The following is a 20192-nucleotide window of genomic DNA, read 5'->3' as shown; positions in this document are numbered from 1 at the left end:
ATGAAATATCATTTTGTAGCCTTATATGTCAAAACTTGTATTCTTTGATTCCATGTATGTAATGTGTACATAAGTACACCTTTTGTAATATATTTGACATGTATGAGATGAGGTCGGAGGCCAATGACATGTATTTCATATTCTATGCACTTTCCCTTTCAAGGTTCATTATGAAAATATTGAAAAATCATAAGTCATTGCTTCACCACGTTTGCATAGGATGTGCGAATTCCAGTCTTTTTCTTCCATAGGGTCTCATTAATCATGTATGAGGTGTGGCCAAGGGCCAAACCCCATTTTGTGTTAGGTTTTGCATCTTTGTTTCATTTATTGTTGCATTTTAAGGCATTTTTGGCCGTTGAGAGGTCATATTTTGCATTGAGGATATTATGAAGCTGCGAACCGTTGGGACGCATCTTAAATGTCTTTTTACGTTTGCGTGCATGTCCATATTTCACAAAACTCTTAAGTTGCAACTTTGGAACTACTTTGGGGCGATTTTATGAATTTTTATGAAAAATTCATGCATTGGGGTGTCATTTGAAGTTCCTCTTTGTTTTAGCATGTTTTGGATACTTGTATGAGGTTAGGGAATGTTTTTAAGCTTGTTCGGATCGTGTAGAATTCATGTAGAACCTTAGGATCGGACCAAGCACCTTTCACACACATTGCAGCAGCTTTTTCTGCAGCAGCAGATGCGTCGGTCGGCTGATAAGAGCCATCAGTCGGCTAACAAGCCTTAAGACCAAATTCCAGAGAGTTTGCATGTGAAACAGGCCATTTCGGCCGGCTGATCCTATTCATCAGCTGGCTGATGATGCACTTTCAGTTGGCTGGTATTGTTTGTCAGTCGGCTGATCCTCCCTGGAACCTTCCCTTTTCAATTTTTCTTGGACAGCTTTGTTACACCAACTTTAGAGGGCCATATCTCACTCGTTTTAAATCCAAATTAGGTAATTCCTAAGCTAAAATTCAAGAGCTTGAAGTTAACTTTCCAATGGTACCAACAATATACAAAAACTCCAGCTGTGGTGAGAGTTATTATAGTTTTAGTGAGATAAGGTCGTGGTATCTCTTAATCAGAAGATTCTTTTTATTCTATTTTCATATCTTTTCCGTCCGAACTCCAAATCAGGTGATTCTTGAGTCTAACTTTATTAATTTTTCTATCTTTCCAACGGTGTGCTCGGTAACACCCAGATCTTCCTGGATGATTACCAGTTTACACCTTTTAGCCTTAAGTGCTCGTTTTTCTTTGTCATGTCATTTCTCCTTTGTCTGGATTCCGAATCATATGATTCTTGAGTCCCTCTTGAATAGTTTTTTGCTGTCTTTCCAGTGGTGTGCTTGGTAGCACCCGAATCCATATTTTCACAAATGACTATTTTGCCCCTAGGGGTTTAATTGTTATTTTTTTTTTTATCTTTTGCTTCCGCGTCAGTTCTCATTGAGTTCCATGACCTCATGGAAGGTCATCAAAATGTCTTAGAGGTGTTTTGTACCATGGGAGACCGTTGTCTTGTTTCTTACTTTCGCATCTAGATCCGCTATCGGGTCAATCTTCGGTTCATCGCAAGACGCACTAGATTGAAAAATCAGGGCTGTCACAAGTTTAGTGTGGAGGTTCTTATTGAACCGATCATGGTAGGTGTGACAGAGATTGTTTAAGCACAAATGTAGTCTATAAGCTGTAGATGTGTATTTTTTGGTACGGTCTAAGGAAGCGTGTTGGTTCTGACTATCGTAGGGACTTGTTGGACTTTGTAGGTCTAGGGTGACGTAGGACTGATTACAGATGTGGATCATTTTGTGATCTTGTAAAAGTATGTTTTACAGATTGGTTTATCGAGGGGTGATCCCCGTTTCGGGGAGCTACAGGAGTGTGTTAAGGGTAATTGACTCTCAGTGAGCTGATTACATGGCTCGGACGATAAGCGGAGTTCTGGGTTGATACAGCTATCTAGAAAGTCTTGAGGTGGTGTATAGTGATTAGTTTTACTTGTGTAGAGCAGGATTGCACTATAAGGCAGGTTGTATGAGGTATTGAAGTCCTCAGTTATTGTGGATAAAGTGATCGATGGTAAGTTTTGTGTTACCAAATGGACTGTGTTTTAGAGTTGAAAGTTGTAAGCTGGAGTTGTATTTCAAGTTATGTCTGACGTATCAGGAGATAATACTTGGTATTTGAAGATCCGAAAAGTTAGACTGATGATAAGAATGATTGGGATGAGGTTGATCTTGTAGGTTTAGTTAGTAGACCATTTGACTTTTGTTGGGGCCAAGGGTATTCTGAGGAACAATGCGGAGGAGAGATAATGATGTTGAACCTAGTATGTGAAGTTTCCTTATTTAGGCACATCAATCGCATTAGAAATAGTGTCGGCATAGCATTGCTGCACAGAGGTTCTTTTCTAGTGGTAATTAGTGGTCGTTGTGGGGAGTATCGAGAGTTATGCTTGTTATTTTGCTACAATGATATTATCTTAAGGGTATTCGAGGAAAAATCATTTAGTAGTGAATTGATGGTCCAATGGGATAATAGGTTTGAACTGTTGTTGGAATGAGTGGTAGTTGGGGTGTTATGGTGTTATGGTGTGACGTTTAGTGCTGATGAGCAGGACGGTTTAAGGTATAATCCGAGGATAGATTAGAGATTGTAAGCTGTTTATTGTGTGCAGATAGGTAAGTGATGGGATTGTTCGCCAGTTGAGGCGATTATGGATAGTTGAATCATTAGAGCCAGTAAGGGCGGTGTCACCATATAGACACCTTTTCCTTTTGAAGAGTCAGTGGGTCGTTGTAACTGACGTCACGGGTCTTGTGTGTACGGTGATTGAGGCAGTGTTGTTTGGGGAAGTAGAGATGTAATAGGTGGTAAAGTGTCATTTTATGGCATAAGGGTTGTCATTTGGAGATGACGAGTTCCAGGTAGAACGGACGCGGTATCCGATGTACTACGATCGTTTATAGTGTCAGTATGTTGTGTGCATTGATGTTCTTGTCTGATGGTTGTGCTGTGAGTTGAATCTTAGCACTCGACGAATGGGTGGTACAAATCTGATTGGTTTTAGTTCGCACAGGTATTGTGGCGTGACGTATATGAGGTTCCGTGTTCATAGTGTTTGACGGTCCGTTAGTTGCGGGGTCGCCTAGCGTTGGGGCCATAGTCCTGTATGTGTTTCCAGTTGGTTCTCCTCCTTGTGTGTAGGGAGTTCATTTCATCTCAGGTATGATTGGGTGTCCACGGTTAGACGATTGGTGAGTAGTGTGTGTCAGGGTGTCTGGTGGATTCAGGTGCGAGTCGTCAGTCTCCGGTGAGTACAGGGTTTATTACCCTTTCCATTTGTTCTGATCCTGATAAGGACGTCGATTATCGTGAGTCTTACTCTTCATTTAGGAATTGTACGGGCCCGTGGATGGGCTAAATCGTGTGTGGTTTGTTATGTTGTTAGAGTTTACCGGTAAGGTTTGGTTGTATAGGTTGACTCACTCCCACGGAAGGAGGTGGAGCCTTTGGTTTTTGTAATGCTTGTTCAGAGAATAGGGAGGTGGAGCCTTTGGTTTTTGTAGTGCTTGTTCAGAGAATAGGGAGGTGGAGCCTTTGGTTTTTGTAGTTTTTGTGAGTCACGGGTTGCCGAATAGGGAATTATATGTTCCCAGTGTCTGGTACCAGCGGTGATGGCTAGGGAATGTGTCATGAACAGCAGTTTAATGATGATTAGGTGATGTGATGTGAGTCATGTGTTTGGGCATTTTTATTGATGTTTGATCTGAGTAGTGTCTTGAGGACAAATGTTGGTAATATTTGAGTGCTAAGCTGCTAGAGAGTGAATGCGTGATTTCATTGAGGAATAATATGAGTGATTGACTTTAGTTTTGAGGATTCAAGCATAAAATGGTTGTATTGTGTGTTTTGATAAGGTCCAAATTGAATCAAATGATGTTATGTTGTTGTTTACCTGGTATGGGTATTATGAGAAGAATAGAAAGCTTTGATGCTGGTCGATGATTGAGATATAATTGGGATTCTGAGAATAAGTATATGATTGTATAGTTGTTGAGGTTACGTATAGCGATGGATGGATAGTGAGTGAATCTCGTTGTTGTTTTGTGGACTGTGTGAGATTGTATTTGAGGTGTGCACTTGAAGACATAAACGACGTCTGTGCTGAGACTAGATCGAGGATGAGCATGGCCTGGCTAACTATTTCTCCTAAATCAATCCCTCTTTAGCACAATGTCGGGTCAAAGGTCAATGATTGTTTTGAGTTGTCACAAATAGTGAGAGTATGGTATTGGGTGTGAGTCAGTGTGGTGGTGTGGATTGAAGGAGTTATCTTGGGTGACGCGGTGTATTAGGTGGGACCCATTGTCCAATCCGTTTGATTATTAAAGATCTTGTTTCTAGGATTTGTGTCTCGGGTACAGGATAGTACGCTTTACTAAATTGGTGACTAATGTTTATGCAATCATTGGGGGACTCATTATTTAATCCTCTTAAAGTTGTTAAGTGTAATGATTGTCATATAGTGTGATTAATAGTCGTTGGTATGGTTATGTGGTGGTGCAACTGTGTGTTAGGTGGCGAGTGTTGGTCTGATAGAGATTTGTAGATCTGAGTTGATCTTAATTATAAGATGGACAGGGTTCCTTGTTTGGAGTCTTGTATGTTCTTTAGAGGATGACTTGGGCTTTGATGTTGTCATGTTTGGTGATCAGGCGACCATTCTTCTTTCGGGCTTTGGACCCTTTCGTGGCAGTGTTGAGTGGACCGATGTTCATTTTGAGTTGAGTATAATATAGAGTGTACCAGTTGGTTTTGTGTTGCGAAGTGCTAAGAAATGAGTACCCTCATAGGGTGGTGAGCATTGGGTTTAATGGCAGTGGTGTGTGATTGCCTGGTAACGTCCGGTGTCAAAGGCAATAATGTCAGTGAGTTCATGGTTTTGGGGTTTTTGTGAGGTATTCTCAAAAAGTGTGTGGTTGTGGGCCTTCTTTATAAGGAGGGTAGATTTTGAGGATGAAATCTCTTTAAGGCGGGTAAATTATGATGTTTTTTATTTTTACCATTTTTCATTTTTTAGAATTTTCTGTTTCTGCAAGGGCATTTTTGCCTTTTTTTGTTTTACGTGCCGAACACCGTGGGGTGTGCCAGGTATGTCCGAAAGTTGGTTGGGGCATTTCTTTAAGTTCAGGACTCTTTGAAATGCAAGGGTTGCCATTTCGGCATTTTTTCGTTTTTTGGGCCGAACGGTCCCGGGTGGGACCCGGTACTAGAATTGTTGTGTACGGGGATTTTAGTTGCGTCCATTTGCATCCCATGCATTTTATTTAGTGTGCTTTATGTGGGTTTTCTATATATATATATATATATATATTTGTGTGGTGCAAAAAGGAAATGAAAAAAAAAAGAAAAAAAAAAAGAGAAATTATTTTTGGTGGTGGGATCCACCACCACTTTAATAGGCCAAAGAGGCCACATATGGCCTCACAATTCTCTCTCTCTCCCGTAACTCATTCTTTCTCCCTTTTCTCATCTCATTTTTCTTTTTCTTTCCAATTGAAAATTTAATCTTTGATTTCTCCTTTATCATTTGGAGTTTTTAGATGCCATTTGCAGCAAATTTGTAACGATCCAAAAGATATCAAAATAATAATAATAAAATATCAAAAATTTCGACATGACCTCCACAGAAAAGTCCCTCTACAACCTGTTAAAATAAATAAAAATGCAATGGCTTCACTCGGCCTTAAAACTAATGCATCATGTCCTAACGCACAATACAAATATTATATCACATTCCCAAAATGATTACATACATATAAAAAAAATTCCCTTCCTCCATCTTATCCAAACAAGAAACGCACCTTAGTTACATCAAGTTACAGACCATACAATGTAGCTAAAATTTAAAAAGTCCATAACCTACAACATTATACCAATTAAACTAAAGTTTCACAAAATAGTTAAGATTACATTTACAAAATATTAGAGTTTTAATACAAAGATAGCAAAATAAAATAGATCCCCAAGTTCATCTAAACCTGTGGTGGATCGTCGTCCGCCACCTCTTTTTCGTGTCCTGAAAAATGTTAAAAATAATGGGGTGAGCATAAGTTCAGTCAAAAGTGTCTAAGCACACTTTTTATGACCCTGTGAATCCACGCAAAGAATAGAAAAAAAAATAGACGGGATCATGCCAATTCTGGGAGAAATATATTATTATATCAATAACAATAATCCAAGTCACAAATAAAACTTGTCATGTTATAGGATGCAATGTCATGTAATGCCTCTCCCCAATTCCCAAACAAATTTCGTTTCACCGTTCCAAAATGTTAATGCAACCCGACCCATAGCACCTCCATGGCGTCACGAGAAAAAGGGTTGGCTAGCAATCCCCAACCACATGACGCCTCCATGGCGTCATCTGGGCTTAGGTAGCTCAACCACACTAGAGTCTCTCTCTAGTTCCTTCTAGATCACATTAACACCACGGATCACTAGGCGCCTTCTAGGGGTCCGGATTTTCACAAAATCATTTATAAAAGCATTTTCCAAAAAAAAAAAATCATTATTTTTCCTTTCTTTCCAAAACATCTTTCCCATTTTCTTTCCCAATGCCATGCATGACTATCCATATATTACAATGCCGTGAAATGAGGAAAAATCATGCCTTTCAATGCCGTGTCAATTATACGTTCTCATGTATCACATTCAAACCTTAATCATACAGCATGCTTAACAAAAAATAAAAAATAATAATAAATTCTAATAGAAATCATATCATGCTTTCTAATAACAAGTATTCGGCACATTAGGCATATAAAACATGGAACAAATTACTTAGGCATGCTTTTTCACATCATATCAACAAAATCCAACACATACATATCACTTACAACATTGAAAATTTATATTTTATAAAATTGTCACAAATTAAACATGCTATTCAACAAGAAATGAGAAGTAATTCACAAAAAATCAAAGAATTTATGTCTTAGAAATCCCTTACCTCAAATGAGAGAAAATGCCCCAATTTAAGCCCTAAATTCAAAATCCCTAGGCTTGGCCAAATGGTGATTGGCTCCTATCAAATCGACGACCTCGACGAGCTCTCCAACTTTGCTTCACAAGATTCTACCAAATTCTCAAAAATAAAGGAGGGATCAAGCTTAGAAATTTGTAGGAAAAGAAAAAGAAAATGAGAAAGAAGAGAGAGAAACAATCTATCGAGAGAGAGAAACAATCTACTTGTGTAATGGCCTTATGGCCTTTATAATTGTTAAAACAATTTTGTGGGTCCCACGGCTTAAAAGAATTCTTTTAATATATGTATATATATATACAATTTATAAACATTACAAAATTAGAGAGCGCATCGAGATCTATGATTTGATCAGAGTAATTCTTCGTTTGGTGCACTTTTAAAATTTGAAATCTAGGACGCAAAATTGGGGGGTTTTTGCATATTTTGAGGTAGGGGTTTCTAATCCCCAATATCTTGTTCCTTTGTGAATTTTCCTTTAATATTTGTTGTCCAGCATGCCTAATTTGAGTTGATTGCCTTGAAAATGATGTAATTGTTGTATTTGAAATCTATGATTATGTGTGTTGACTGAATTGCACGAAAATCATGCTTAAATGTTAATTTCCATGCCATGGAGTTTATTACCTTGTTATTGCTATATAGAAGCATATTAAATTGTGTAGTAGAAATTCCTTTATTTTCATAGCGATGGCAAAGTATGTGACATGTATTCATAGCATTGGGTATGAAAAAGGGTAAAGTGAGAAGTGAATGAAAAAGAGGTTTTTGGAAAAAAGTTTTGATTAAAGTGGTTTTGTGAAAAACTCGGTCACTGTTAGGTTACTAAAGGGCCGTGGCATTAATATAACCTAGAAGGAACTAAGGAAATCACCCTAGCATGGTTGAGCTAGCTCGGCCCCAAATGACGTCGTGGAGTTACCAAGGGTCAGGGATAGTAGCTAATCCTTCACTCGTGTCATCGAGGAGTCACCAAGGGACGGGTTATGTTAATGGTTTGAAAAGTGGAGAATGGAAGTGATTTTCAAAATGGGGAGCGACATACATGGCATCATATTTCATGGCACGGTATTTGTTTGTTTGAATTTGGAATTGATGTTGTACTCTTCCCCGGTATAGCATGACCCCTATACTTTTTTCCTATTCATCGTTTGGATTCACGGGGTCACAAAATGTGTGTCTTAGGCACCACCTACTGAGCAATTTGCTCACCCAATTACATTTAACATTTTTCAAGGCTGGGAAAGGAAGTAGTGGACGCCGACCTTTCACAAGCATGAAGAGGACTAGAAATCTATTTTGTCACCTTTTGTATATTTGCCATTCTTTTGTAAAGTCTCAAACCATAGTAAAGTGTATTCATTTTGCAAACCATGGCCATGTATTGTAATTATAACTCTTTGTGGAATTTTGAGGTGAGGTGAGACTATGTAGTTATTTTCATGATGAATGGGAAGTGAGGTTATGTTTTGACCAATTATAGATGCCTTTTAACTGTATTATGTTAGAAACTTTTACCGTGAATTCGGACTTGTTTGCGTATCAGGTTTTTCTCATAAGTTGGCATATGGGGTATATGGCATTATTAATGTTTGAGGCTGCACATAGCAGCATTCCAGGGCCTATCAGTCGGCTAACAAGGATCATTAGTCGGCTAACAGTGCATTTTGTTTCATTCTAGAGAGTTGAGTTAGGAGAAGCCTTGTTTCGGCCAGCTAAACCTTACCATCAGTCGACCGAAACCCCAGGTTCGGCCGACTGAACCTTGCCACCAGCTGACCGATATATCACTGTAGCAGAGTCCCGAGAGCATGTAAGTTTCACAATTGTTTCAGCCGGCCAACCATGTAGGTCAGCTGACCGAACCTGCTCTGTCAGCCGTCCGACCAAGGGCCATCAACCGGTTGACCCTTCCCACTTTACCCTGTACATTTGACCACCTTGTAAAACTATGTTCTTGGAGTATTTTGGACTTTGGACTTACTCGTGTGTCAAGTATTGACGTAGGAAAAGACGGTGTTGTCCTTAGTTGACCCGGGTCCAGTTAAAGACCCAGTTAATGGTTTAGACCCACAGTTCGGGTCGTTACAATTCAACTATGATATAGTTTCTGAAGATAGTAGTTATCAGAGATGGTTTTAAGGGTATCTTGGGATAACAAGTTGAACTCGCTTGCCGGTTCGTTAAGCGGTTTGGTAACCACTATTCTTGTTAGCCTTGAGGTGTTTAGCGTAGATGGTGTGAGGTGTTTAGCGCAGATGCTAGTTGGACCTACCTCGAATAGGATCCAACAATTTTTGGTGGGATGTCTTGTGTGGACTGCGTTAGTGTAATTTTATAAATCGGATTGGTTTTAACCTAAGTTGAGTGTTTTCCCTTGATCTCACGTGCAGGAGTAGATGGTTGAGTGATGTGCCGACTTAGATTGAAGGATTCTTTTCATGATGCGTGTAATCATGTGAATTGACTGAAGTTGTTGTTTACGGATTTAGTATCGATTAGTGGTATGTTCTGGTTAGAAGGATGACAATCTTAATGGTTCTCAGTAGTCATAACTCGGTGGGGTCCAGGAGTTGGTTGGGGGCTTATGCCTCGTGTGCTTGGTATGTAGCGGTAAAGAATTTTATTCTGCATAGGGTGTGCCATTATACCCAGTTAGTGTTGTGAGGGATGAGGTTACGTGTGGCTGTGGTCACTGTTCGTTCATTGTTGTGCTAGGTCACTAGCACAGGGTTGCGAGTGACGTAAGATGTGAGGCTCTTTGGATTGGGATTTTGAGGTATAGCGTGTTGCGTGGGGTACTCGAAGACGTACTCCATTTTTGTATCCTTTCGTTTTTTTCTTGTTAGGTGGGTTGATTTCAGGGACGAAATCTTTTGAAGTTGGGGAGATTGTAATGTTACTGATTTTCCCTATTTTCTAATTTTGGGAATTTATTTGATTTTTCTGAATTATTTTAATCCTTGCCTCTTTTGCGGGCCACGCGGGCCACGAGGGGCAATTTGGTCATTTTTTTAGCCGAGAGTTTTAGAAGTGTATTTTAAATCATTTTAAGTCAATTAGAAGTGATGACATTATTTTTAGAATTTTTTAGAAGTCGGAACAATTTCCGGACTCGAGAACTTCTCTCGATTTTCTAATCTTAAGTGAGGGGCATCATCAGCATTTAACATGTGTATGTGTGTATATATATATATGTATGTATGTTGTATTAGTAGTATTAAATGGAGGGTGATATTTTATGGCATGGTTGAAGTTATAAAGATGTTTAAAGGGCATTTTTGTCACTTTGGTCTCATAGACCAACCTAGAAAATTCTAGAGACCAAAAGGGTTGCTTCATTTTAGCCCATTTCTTTTCTTTTTCCTTCATTTTTGGACCACATGCTCTCTGCCTCTACATTTTCTTTCTCTCTCTATATTACTCTCTCCCTTCTCTGTAAAATTTCTTCATGCTAGAAGAAGATTTGGTTTAAGCCGGAGTTAGCAAATTGTAGATCGTTGCAAGGATTACGTTTTGGTACCTGATGAGCGCTGAATATTGCATATTCGAGCCCCTAAATATAAGTATGTTAAGACATAAAGTGATACTTCTATCCATTGTTAGACTGATTTCTGTGTATTTCGTGTTTTTAGGTACTTTCCCAAAAAAAGAGTGAAAACCAGGCTTTTATAATGAAAAGAATGATAAAAAAAAGTTTATCGAGTCATTGTCCGTCATTCAAAGCAAGCTAAGAACTTAAATGGTGAAGTTTGGAAGAAGTCAGAATCCAAAGCTCGAGCCCAAGGCATTGAAGCTCGAGCCTTGCACCTTTAGGGTCGAGCCCGAATAAAGGGAGCTCGAGCCTAACCATAGGGTGCTCGAGCCTTGACCCTTAAGCTCGAGCACAAGGCGTTGGAATTTGAAGGAATTAATTTCCAAATTCCCAAACCTTGTGCCAAACCTCAGGGATCGAGCACTAACACCTAAAGCTAGAGCCCACAGCCCCAAAGCTCGAGCCCAACACCTTGGGATCGAGCACCATGAAGAGAGGATTAAGCACCATCAATAAAAAGATGTTTTGGACAAATTTTGCTCCTAAAGCTCGAGCACCACCACTTCGGGCTTAAGCATGGTTGAAAACTCTAAACCTGCTTTAATATTTTGGCCATAACTTTTGACTCAGAACTCCAAATTGTATAAACTTAGCGGCTATGAAACGAAGAATCAAAGCCCAATCTTTTTGTCTCTAATAGCCATCTTGAGATTCGCATTCTAAATAGGTCAAAATTGCATTACAAAGTCAAAACAATTTGCTGGCAAATGATGCTCGAGCCTGAACCCAAAAGCTCGAGCCTAAACCTCAAAGCTCGAGCCTAGGACTCTAAGGCTCGAGCCTAGACATCTTGCAAGTCGAAAATACATGCGGGGATTACCAAAAATCATATTTCTTTATTTCCTTATGGGCCCAATTGTTACCAATAGTTAGAAAACAAATCCAAAGGGGATTAGGACTTATTCTCCACTATAAAAGAAGAGGAGAAGGCTACAGAAAATAATATTGATTGTCTCATATCTCTCTCTCACGGCGGCTTTTAGGGTTTTGAAGAAGAAGATCTAAAAGGAGTTTTGGCGGTCCATGGCGATGAAGACCACAACAACACAGATGATATCTTGCGTCGTCATGAGTAGCTAATTATTCTCTTAGGGCGTTGATGTAGCCCGAATCTGAATATTACGGTTTGATTGTTCTGTACTTTGGGAATTTAATTTATTATGTATTTTGATTGCATGATTTTGTGCAATTGTTTAATTCAATTGGTGTTTTAATTATTAAATAGTTTTTGAATGATTAATACCTTGTCTTAGATTTAATTATTCTTAAATTATAGTCAACCCATTCTTATTCGACGATATCTGGCGGAGCCCTGTCAGATATAAGAATGGAGATCATGTTGTGTTCAAACATTTTTCATGAATGAATATTTTCATAGTTTGTACCTAGGGAAGATGAGTTATACTGCAAAATTAGGTAGAAGTAGGTTGGTAGATAATTCGTGCCAACCGAAGATAGGTTATTATTAATTAAAATTCATGAAACATCTTTCTTTGAATCTGAATTAAACAAAGGTTATTGAGTTTAATTCCATATGATACATAATTACTGAAATCACAAGGTTGAATAGTTGAGCATAGTATGAGGTTCGTGGTGAAGTCAATCCCTAAATATTTCTTCTCTTAATCTCAAACTTTTTATTCAATTTATTTTCTTTTATATTATTAAATTGCAGCACAACACAACAAATCAATTCATCTTTTTAAATTAAAATAGTATTAATTGAAGACTCGATAAACCATCACAGTCCTTGAGGTTTGACACCCTCAACATAGCCCTATCCGATAAGGATTCATTCTATTGCAAGTGGTTAATTTATTATTGACACACATCAGTACAAGTATTACAAGCTTTTGGTGGGATTTGAATTTGGAACTTGGAGCTTGGGTTGCTATCTCGAGGTAGGGGAAGTTTAAAGTATAAATTCCTATTATTTTAGTGAGTTCTATGTATTTTCTTACATGAATCTCTTGATATTGTGAAGCATGCTTAGTTATAAATTTTTGGTTGTCTGTTAAGCATGAGATAGTTTTGATCTAATTACTTGAGTAGATAATATGATGCTTTTCTTGTATTTGTGCCAAGCATGCTATTTTTTTATGAGAAAATATGAAAGTATGATTTATGTGATCAATTTTTGTGTTTGAATGTTTTAATATAACTATGATGTAAACCATGACTTGTATATTGATGAATGGTTGTATGATATGCATACTCATGGCATAGGGGTGAGTTGAGAGAATAAAGGTTGATGTGGGGAAAAAGGTTAGAAAATGAGACGGTAGTTTGTGTGGTAAGCCAAAGTGATGGTTAGGAGGGTTTTAGTGAGGTTGGGTTAGAAAGAAAGAAGGGAACATTTGTATTTTATGTTTAATGGTATGGTTTGTGAATTTGTGAAATTCATGTATGATTGATATGCCTTATAATTCCAAGATCCCTTTTTCTTTGATTCCCTTTCTTTGGTTGCGGCTCATGAGAGTTTTAAGAATATACTTTAGGCTTTTTCTACTGAGCTATTGACCTCACCCCATTATCATTAACATTTTTCAGGAACTCGGAGGTGAGCCGGTGAATGAATTACATCCATGGATATTGATGTAATTAGGATTTCATTTTATTTTTATTAAAACTATGTAATTTTGGCCATAGAGGCCTTATTTCTTATACTTAATTCCTTTGAAATTTGTATAAAATGATATTTGTGTAATTTGGTCTTTTAATGACGTATTGGGCTTGTATCCGGTATATTTGAATGTACGAGAGTTTAATTATGCTTTATATACTGTCAAATGAAAGATTTGGGACATGTTTGGGCTTTAAATAAGGTCACATAAGGACCAAAGTGATGCATATATGCAAAAATCCAAGATTTTAAGCTTTTTGGTACATTTTTAGGGTTCTGGGCATCTTGAACCGGTTCAGCCCCATTGAACCGGTTCAAAGGGGTCCTTTTGGTTCTCGAGTGGGCACACTGCCCATATTGAACCAGTTCAGCCCCACTGAACCAGTTCAAGTCCCCCAGTGTGCACATTTTGCTTGTTAGCTTATTAGCTTTGATCACTTAACTTCAGAAGATCATAACTTTTTCGTTCCAAACTCAAATAGGGTCATTCTTGAACCTATTTTCAAGGATTTTGAGTTAGCTTTCCAATAAGACCAATCTAATCTTCAAATTCCATTCATGTTGAGAGTTATTGTGGTTTTAGTGGAATAGTATCAAAATTAACCTTGAACCGAGTAAGGATACTTTTGGGAATTCATAACCGACGACCGTAGAACTTCACCGAGTATCGTGGAATGACTAGAATGATTGTTTTAAACCTCATTTGATTAGTTTATAGATGGATTAACCTCTTATAATGTAAAATAACCATTTTACCCTTAGTTTGTCCTCGGGTTTGGTTAAGGACCCGGTTAGCGATTCGGACCCCTGGTTCAGATTGTTACACAAACCCAATTCTAACTCCATCTAGACTAACCCTACTCGTCATTCTTACGTTTTCGAACATAAGGCTCTGATACCAAATTTATAACGACCCGAACTAGGGGGTTCAGATCTCTAACCGGGTCATTACCCAAACCTGAGGTCATCTAAGGCATTACAATTATTTCTAATGTGAAAATATAATTAATTACATTTAACTACAAAAGTCCAGTCCAATATATATATGTGTCTAAAAAAAAAAAAAAACAGATTTAAACATGTCTCAAAAGAATATGGTTACATTTCTGAAGTTACAACGATAGGCCATTACATAAAATTGTCTAAACTTTACAAATACATCCTCCAATACAAAATGGAAAATGGAAATCCTTTCTAATCTCGTCTATGCAAGTGGAGGATCAATATCTACCACCTTTCCTCCAAAACCTGAAAAATGTAGAGTGAGCACAATGGCTCAATAGAGATTGCCTAAGTGGCATCTCCTTAAGCAAGGTAAGTAATTATATGTCTTACAAATAATGAATAGGAAAAAGAGTAAGGGATCATACGAGGGATTTACAAACAACATTTTCGTCTACCAAATAATTATCATACCATCCAATGCAATACAATGCATAATATGCCTAATGCAACCCTACGTCATGATCGGTTGGTCAATTAAACATCAACCTTCGCAATAGCACGAATCATTGTAAAATAGGGCTATTGGTCGGGTAAGTCGAACCACTAGGATTGCGCTAGTCTATGGCAACCTAAGTGTCTAGAACTGTTCTTAGAATGATAAGGGGTAATAAGGGTTTGTTTGATGGTCACTAAACTAGGAATTCAAAGTGCATAAAACAATTGTGTGCTAGGAAGTAAAGAGATAGAACAATAGAGAAGAGACTAGGGAATTGACTTCACCACAAGCCATATAAACATGCCTAATTGCAATTAACTTGGGGAACAAAGTATACATGCAACCATGATATGTAGAAATGCAAGATAACTACAATATCTTCAAGAAGTTCACACATTCAAGAATTAAGTATAATCCATCAAAGGTTGGCATAAGTCATCTATCTAAACTAGGGTATAGAATGAAGTATCCTTCCTAAGTTATGAACTATCAAAGTCCTCAATTTATGTGGTAAGTGCACATGAAGTCAAGAACTAAGCCATAATCCATCAAAGGTTTCCCTAAGCCATGGACTATTAAATTTCTTAGACAAAATGCCATTAAAACCATTGTATAATCTCATCTTCATTCTCACTATAAAGATGTAAGTAGCATAATCATGAAGAAACAATTTCTAAGACAAGAAAATAGTCTTTACAAGATTAAATATGGAATGAAACACAAATACATCAAAGTGTATCTCTAGATTAAACAACTTGTTACATAAATGCAAAGTTCCCTAAATATAAACACAATTAATACATATTTACTTGACAAGGGTTACATCAACTCCCTAAGAAGAGGTTTAGTTACCCATGGTAGCTCTAGATGAAGGAGGAAGCAAGGCATCCAACTCCATTTTCGTGCTCCCTTGTGTTGGCTTGAAGAACTCCTCTTTCTTGCTCTCTTCTCTCTCCTCTATCTTGTAAAAATGTAGGATAATTATTTTTTTGTGGCCTCCCTTCTCTTCTCTTTTATAGATAAGGCCTCTCTCTCTCCCCCAAAAGACATCCTCAACCACCTCATCAATAGGGAAATCCAAAGTTGGTAAATGTAGAGTGCAAGTGGCTGAAATGGGCTATTCCCGAACAACAATCTGCCCAAAATTCGAGCACTCGAAGCAAGGCCTCGAGCACTCGAATTTAGTGTAAAAAGCTCCATGCTTCACTTGCTCCGCCCAGACCTACTTTGGTTAAACAGCCATAACTTTGCGCTCCGAACTCTGAATGACAAACCGTTTGAAGATTTGGAGAGCTAATTCAGAGATTTAAATACTTCATGTTTTGGTAGAGATCCAACTCTCAAGGATGGTTGGTCGAAAATGAAGATCAAGGCAGAATTTTATTGCTGTCAGGCAGTTCTGCGCACCTTTGGTAACAAGGTCATAACTCTCTGCTCCTAGCTCCGAATGACAAACCGTTTCAAGATTTAGAAAGCTAATTCAGAGATCTAAATCTTTCATGTTATGATGGAAGTCCAGTTCTTGAGTTTTCTAGGTCGAAAATGGCGACAAAAGTCAGGTTCCACTGCTGCCAAGCTTCAACATTGTGCCTTTGCATTCAAAATTTCAACAAAACATCATTCTTGCTTCTTTTAAGCTAATGAACCTGAAAATAAACAAAAATGCACAAATGAAGATAATCTACATAATAAAATCAAATAATGGACTTAACTAATGCAATTTAGGGCGCTTGAATATGCAATATTCGGCGCTTATCACGTCACGCCCTCGTATCCACACATCATAACCGCACCTTCGTCTATCCACACATCAAATCCCTCATCCACACAACTCAATGCCCTTGAATACCCTTAAGCCGTGCAATATAAAAATGCATCAACGATAATTAATCACTAATAATTTTGCTCCATAATACAATAGACTATCCTATAGCCAGATAGAGACTTAATTTACATCTATAGCATGTATTTAATCAAAAATATTATCTAGCATGTATTTAATCAAAAATATTAACACCACCATATAAGAAAAATATATAATCCATCATTTAGCCCATTTAATTACATGTCTTTGCAATTCATACATAAAACCAACATATACTCATATCAATTTATCAATTAGACAAAACTCATACATAAGCCAAAGCCCAAGAATCATATTTAAGCATCAAATTGACATGTAAAAAGGGGGCAAAAATATACAATTAACTATTAAGTTTAAGGAATTTGACAATTAGATAACCCTACCTCTTTAGATGCAACAAGCCATAATTTTCTCCAAATTTCAAAATTCAGCAAAATCACCCAAATCTAACTTTGCTTTGATCAAATCGGAGCTCTCATCATGCTCGTTAACTTTGCCTTCAGTGGCAAAGTCAAATTCTCAATGATATAATGTAGATCTTCCCTTAAATTGGTGAAGGAAAAGAAAAGAAAAAAAATAAAAAATAAATAGAAACCAAATAGAAAAAAAAATGGCTGCATGAAAAGATAAGAAAAAAATGGTCATCTAATGACCATATAGTCATTACACATTACTAAAGGAAAGTGGTGGGTCTCACAGTTTTTAAAATATCATCTTTTATAATAATAATTATTATTATTATTTATATATATATATACACGCTAAACACATTACAACCACTCATTTAAACATACAGTCACACAAATATATATTAATTAATAATGTAAGACATTCAATAGTCTCGAAAAATAATTCTCGTACATTACAAATTCGGTTGCGAGTCCGCCTAGGACCTCCTTGCTCGAAAAATTGAAAAATGCTGAAATGGCCAGCGATGCATTTCTAAGAGTCCCGAACTCAAATAAATGCTCCAATCAACTCTCGAAACTCATCCGATACACCCACAATGTTCGACACACAAAACAAGACGAAGAAAATAAATAATCTGAAAAATAAAAAAATCTCTGAAATTGAAAAATAGGGAAAAATCAGAAACGTCACAAAAGTGAAGCTGGAAATGTAGGAAACAATCCAGATGTAGTAAACATTCCATATGTTGGCACAGGTTTTTTTGATGCAAGACTTGGCAATGGGGCTTCAAAATTCAGGACATGAATTGCTTGTCTGATTGAAGGCCTGGAATTGTTATATGGGTGACAACACCAAAGCCCAACAATCATCAATCGTTCCATTTCTTGCTCATCAAAATCTGCAAATAGTTTCGGGTCAGCTGCTCCAAGAAGCTTCCCCTTTCCATAGAGGTCCCAAACCAACTCTATCATGCCAATCTGACTTTCTTGAGCCTTGGTGTTGATGGGTTTTCTTCCACATGCTATTTCTAATGCAACAACTCCGAAGCTGTAGACATCCGTTTTTTTACTGGCCTTGCCTGTAATGACACATTCAGGAGCCATGTAGCCTATGGTCCCTGCCAAAACTGTTGTTTGTGATCCCTTCTCATGGTCTACAAGCCTAGCTATCCCGAAATCCCCAAGTTTGGCATTGAAATTTGAATCCAACATAATGTTGCTCGGCTTTATGTCCCTATGCACAACACATTGTTCCCATTCTTCGTGAAGATAAAGCAATGCAGATGCCACACCTTGGGCAATTTTGTACCTCACAGCCCATGTCAGTATGGTTTCTTCTTTGTAGAGATGGGAATCCAAACTTCCATTTGGCATCAACTCATAAACAAGTTGCAGATCTCTTCTTTCATGGCACCAACCGATGAGTTGAACCAAGTTCCTATGCCTCAATCGACTAATGATGATCACTTCTGATGCATACTCCTTTAGACCCTGTTTTGAACCCCTTGACACCCTTTTCACAGCAACATATGAGTTGAGGTCCCTCAAGAAACCTCTGTAAACCCCACCAAACCCTCCCTGTCCGAGTTTCTCTTCCTTCCCAAAGTTATTAGTGGCACGAGCCAAGTCCTTGTAAGAAAACTTCCTAGGTCCTGCACCTCTTTCAAATTTGTTAAGAATGGACACATCTAAGACAGGATCATCTTCGTTTTGAACCCCGCACCTCTTCTTCCAGGAGATGATCAAAACCACACTCAATATACCAACCAAAGCACCTCCGCCAATAGCCAATCCAACCACAAATACTGTATGGCTTTTACTTGATTTGGGGTAAGGATTGGAATTTCTCGTTATTACCCCTGGATCTGTTGAACTGAAATTCCATGAGTTTATAGTATGTATAGCTGATTTATTTCCTGTTGCAGCAGAAAAGCCAATTGTAACCCATTCTGGCAAGTAGTCCCTTAGATCAACTGTGTACTGAAGCATTTCTTCGAAAGGATCACTATTTCTAAAACCAGTGAAGACAACTGTCAGATTTTTTGAGGCAGAACTATAACTAATCGAAGCACCATTTATATTCCCTTCATAAATATTTGTCTTAATTCCCCACCATGTCATGTTTGTAACCGATACCATAGAGTTGATGTCAATACCTACATGCTGATGTGCCGGGTCCCATTGGTTTTGATAAATATCAAACTCCACCGCGACAAATGGATTATCCGATGAGTTCAGTAGCTGGAAGTCACTTGTAAGGCCAAGGCCACCACCATTAGTTGCATTATCAGGGATTTTTGATCCTGAAGGCGCAAGGAAGAACGCGATCCCATCACTACAAGATGTTCTGTTCTGCGAATTGATGACGAATGTGAAATTGGTAGTGAAGTCTATGAGGTTTCTTGAGGCATTGTCCCAAAGTTGCAACGGCTTGGCATACGTGGCTCGTCCGATGCTTGAAAAATTATAAGGTAAATCACGCTGGTTTGCTGTGAGTTGGATTACATTGTTTGCTGGATAAGCTCTTTCATAGGTTATGTCTGAATTACTTGGAGTGAAGCTGGTGATGTTGAAGGACAATGGAACTACAAAAGGGATCATTAAAGAAAGGAAAATGTTTATCGTAAAGAGAAAAATCTTAGAAGCAACCATGGGTTGTAAGGAAGCTTAGCTGCTATGCCTGCAAATTGTCACTTCAATAGAAGGTACATTTCTCTCTAATTTACTGTTATTAGGCAGCCATTGTTTACTTAGTCAGCTAATTTGTTCCTTTTCCATCCCCTCTTTTTCTAATGCTATATATTAGATATATACATGAGCTTTGAACAAGTCTTTAACATTGGGGTTTCATTGTTTACTTAGGTATGATGTTATTGCAGGATTCCATTATCCAAATCACTAGAAGTATATATCAACCAGGTGTCTGCAGCAATTAACCAGTTGGATCATCCTTATTTTAAAAAGTCATATGGCCCTTTTGAATGTCTTTCACGTTATGCAATATTAAACTTTCATGCTCTCTTGGTTGTGTACTCCATACATTTCAATGACAATTTGTTTTCTAGTACTCTGTCTATAAATAGTTTGACTTTTTGACGGCATTTCTGATGTTAAATGGAATGTTTTGTTTACAATTTATGAAAATCCTCCATCGTGAAAATCAAGAATATCTTAAATCTAATGGTAATTCTTAATTTAAGAGTTTTCATA

General features: G+C 37.8%; 1 protein-coding gene across 1 annotated transcript; it reads right to left on the bottom strand.

Annotated features, from left to right (window-relative positions):
- Positions 1–16949: 16949 nt before the first annotated feature.
- LOC132301399 (L-type lectin-domain containing receptor kinase IX.1-like) lies at positions 16950–19634 on the bottom strand. Its single transcript, XM_059798654.1, has one exon. It carries the CDS (start codon positions 19632–19634, stop codon positions 17670–17672), a length of 1965 nt encoding a protein of 654 aa, XP_059654637.1. The 3' UTR covers positions 16950–17669.
- Between the last annotated feature and the right edge of the window lie 558 nt (positions 19635–20192).

Source organism: Cornus florida, unplaced genomic scaffold (assembly GCF_030987335.1).
Source record: "Cornus florida cultivar Cherokee Brave unplaced genomic scaffold, ASM3098733v1 CherokeeBrave_3.0.0_Hap2_Chr03, whole genome shotgun sequence".
Classification (NCBI taxonomy): Eukaryota; Viridiplantae; Streptophyta; class Magnoliopsida; order Cornales; family Cornaceae; genus Cornus; species Cornus florida.
This window is presented reverse-complemented; position numbering and strand designations above follow the sequence as displayed.

Coding starts and splice junctions, on each gene's coding strand:
- LOC132301399 (XM_059798654.1), bottom strand. CDS start 19,634: ATGGTTGCTTCTAAGATTTTTCTCTTTACGATAAACATTTTCCTTTCT.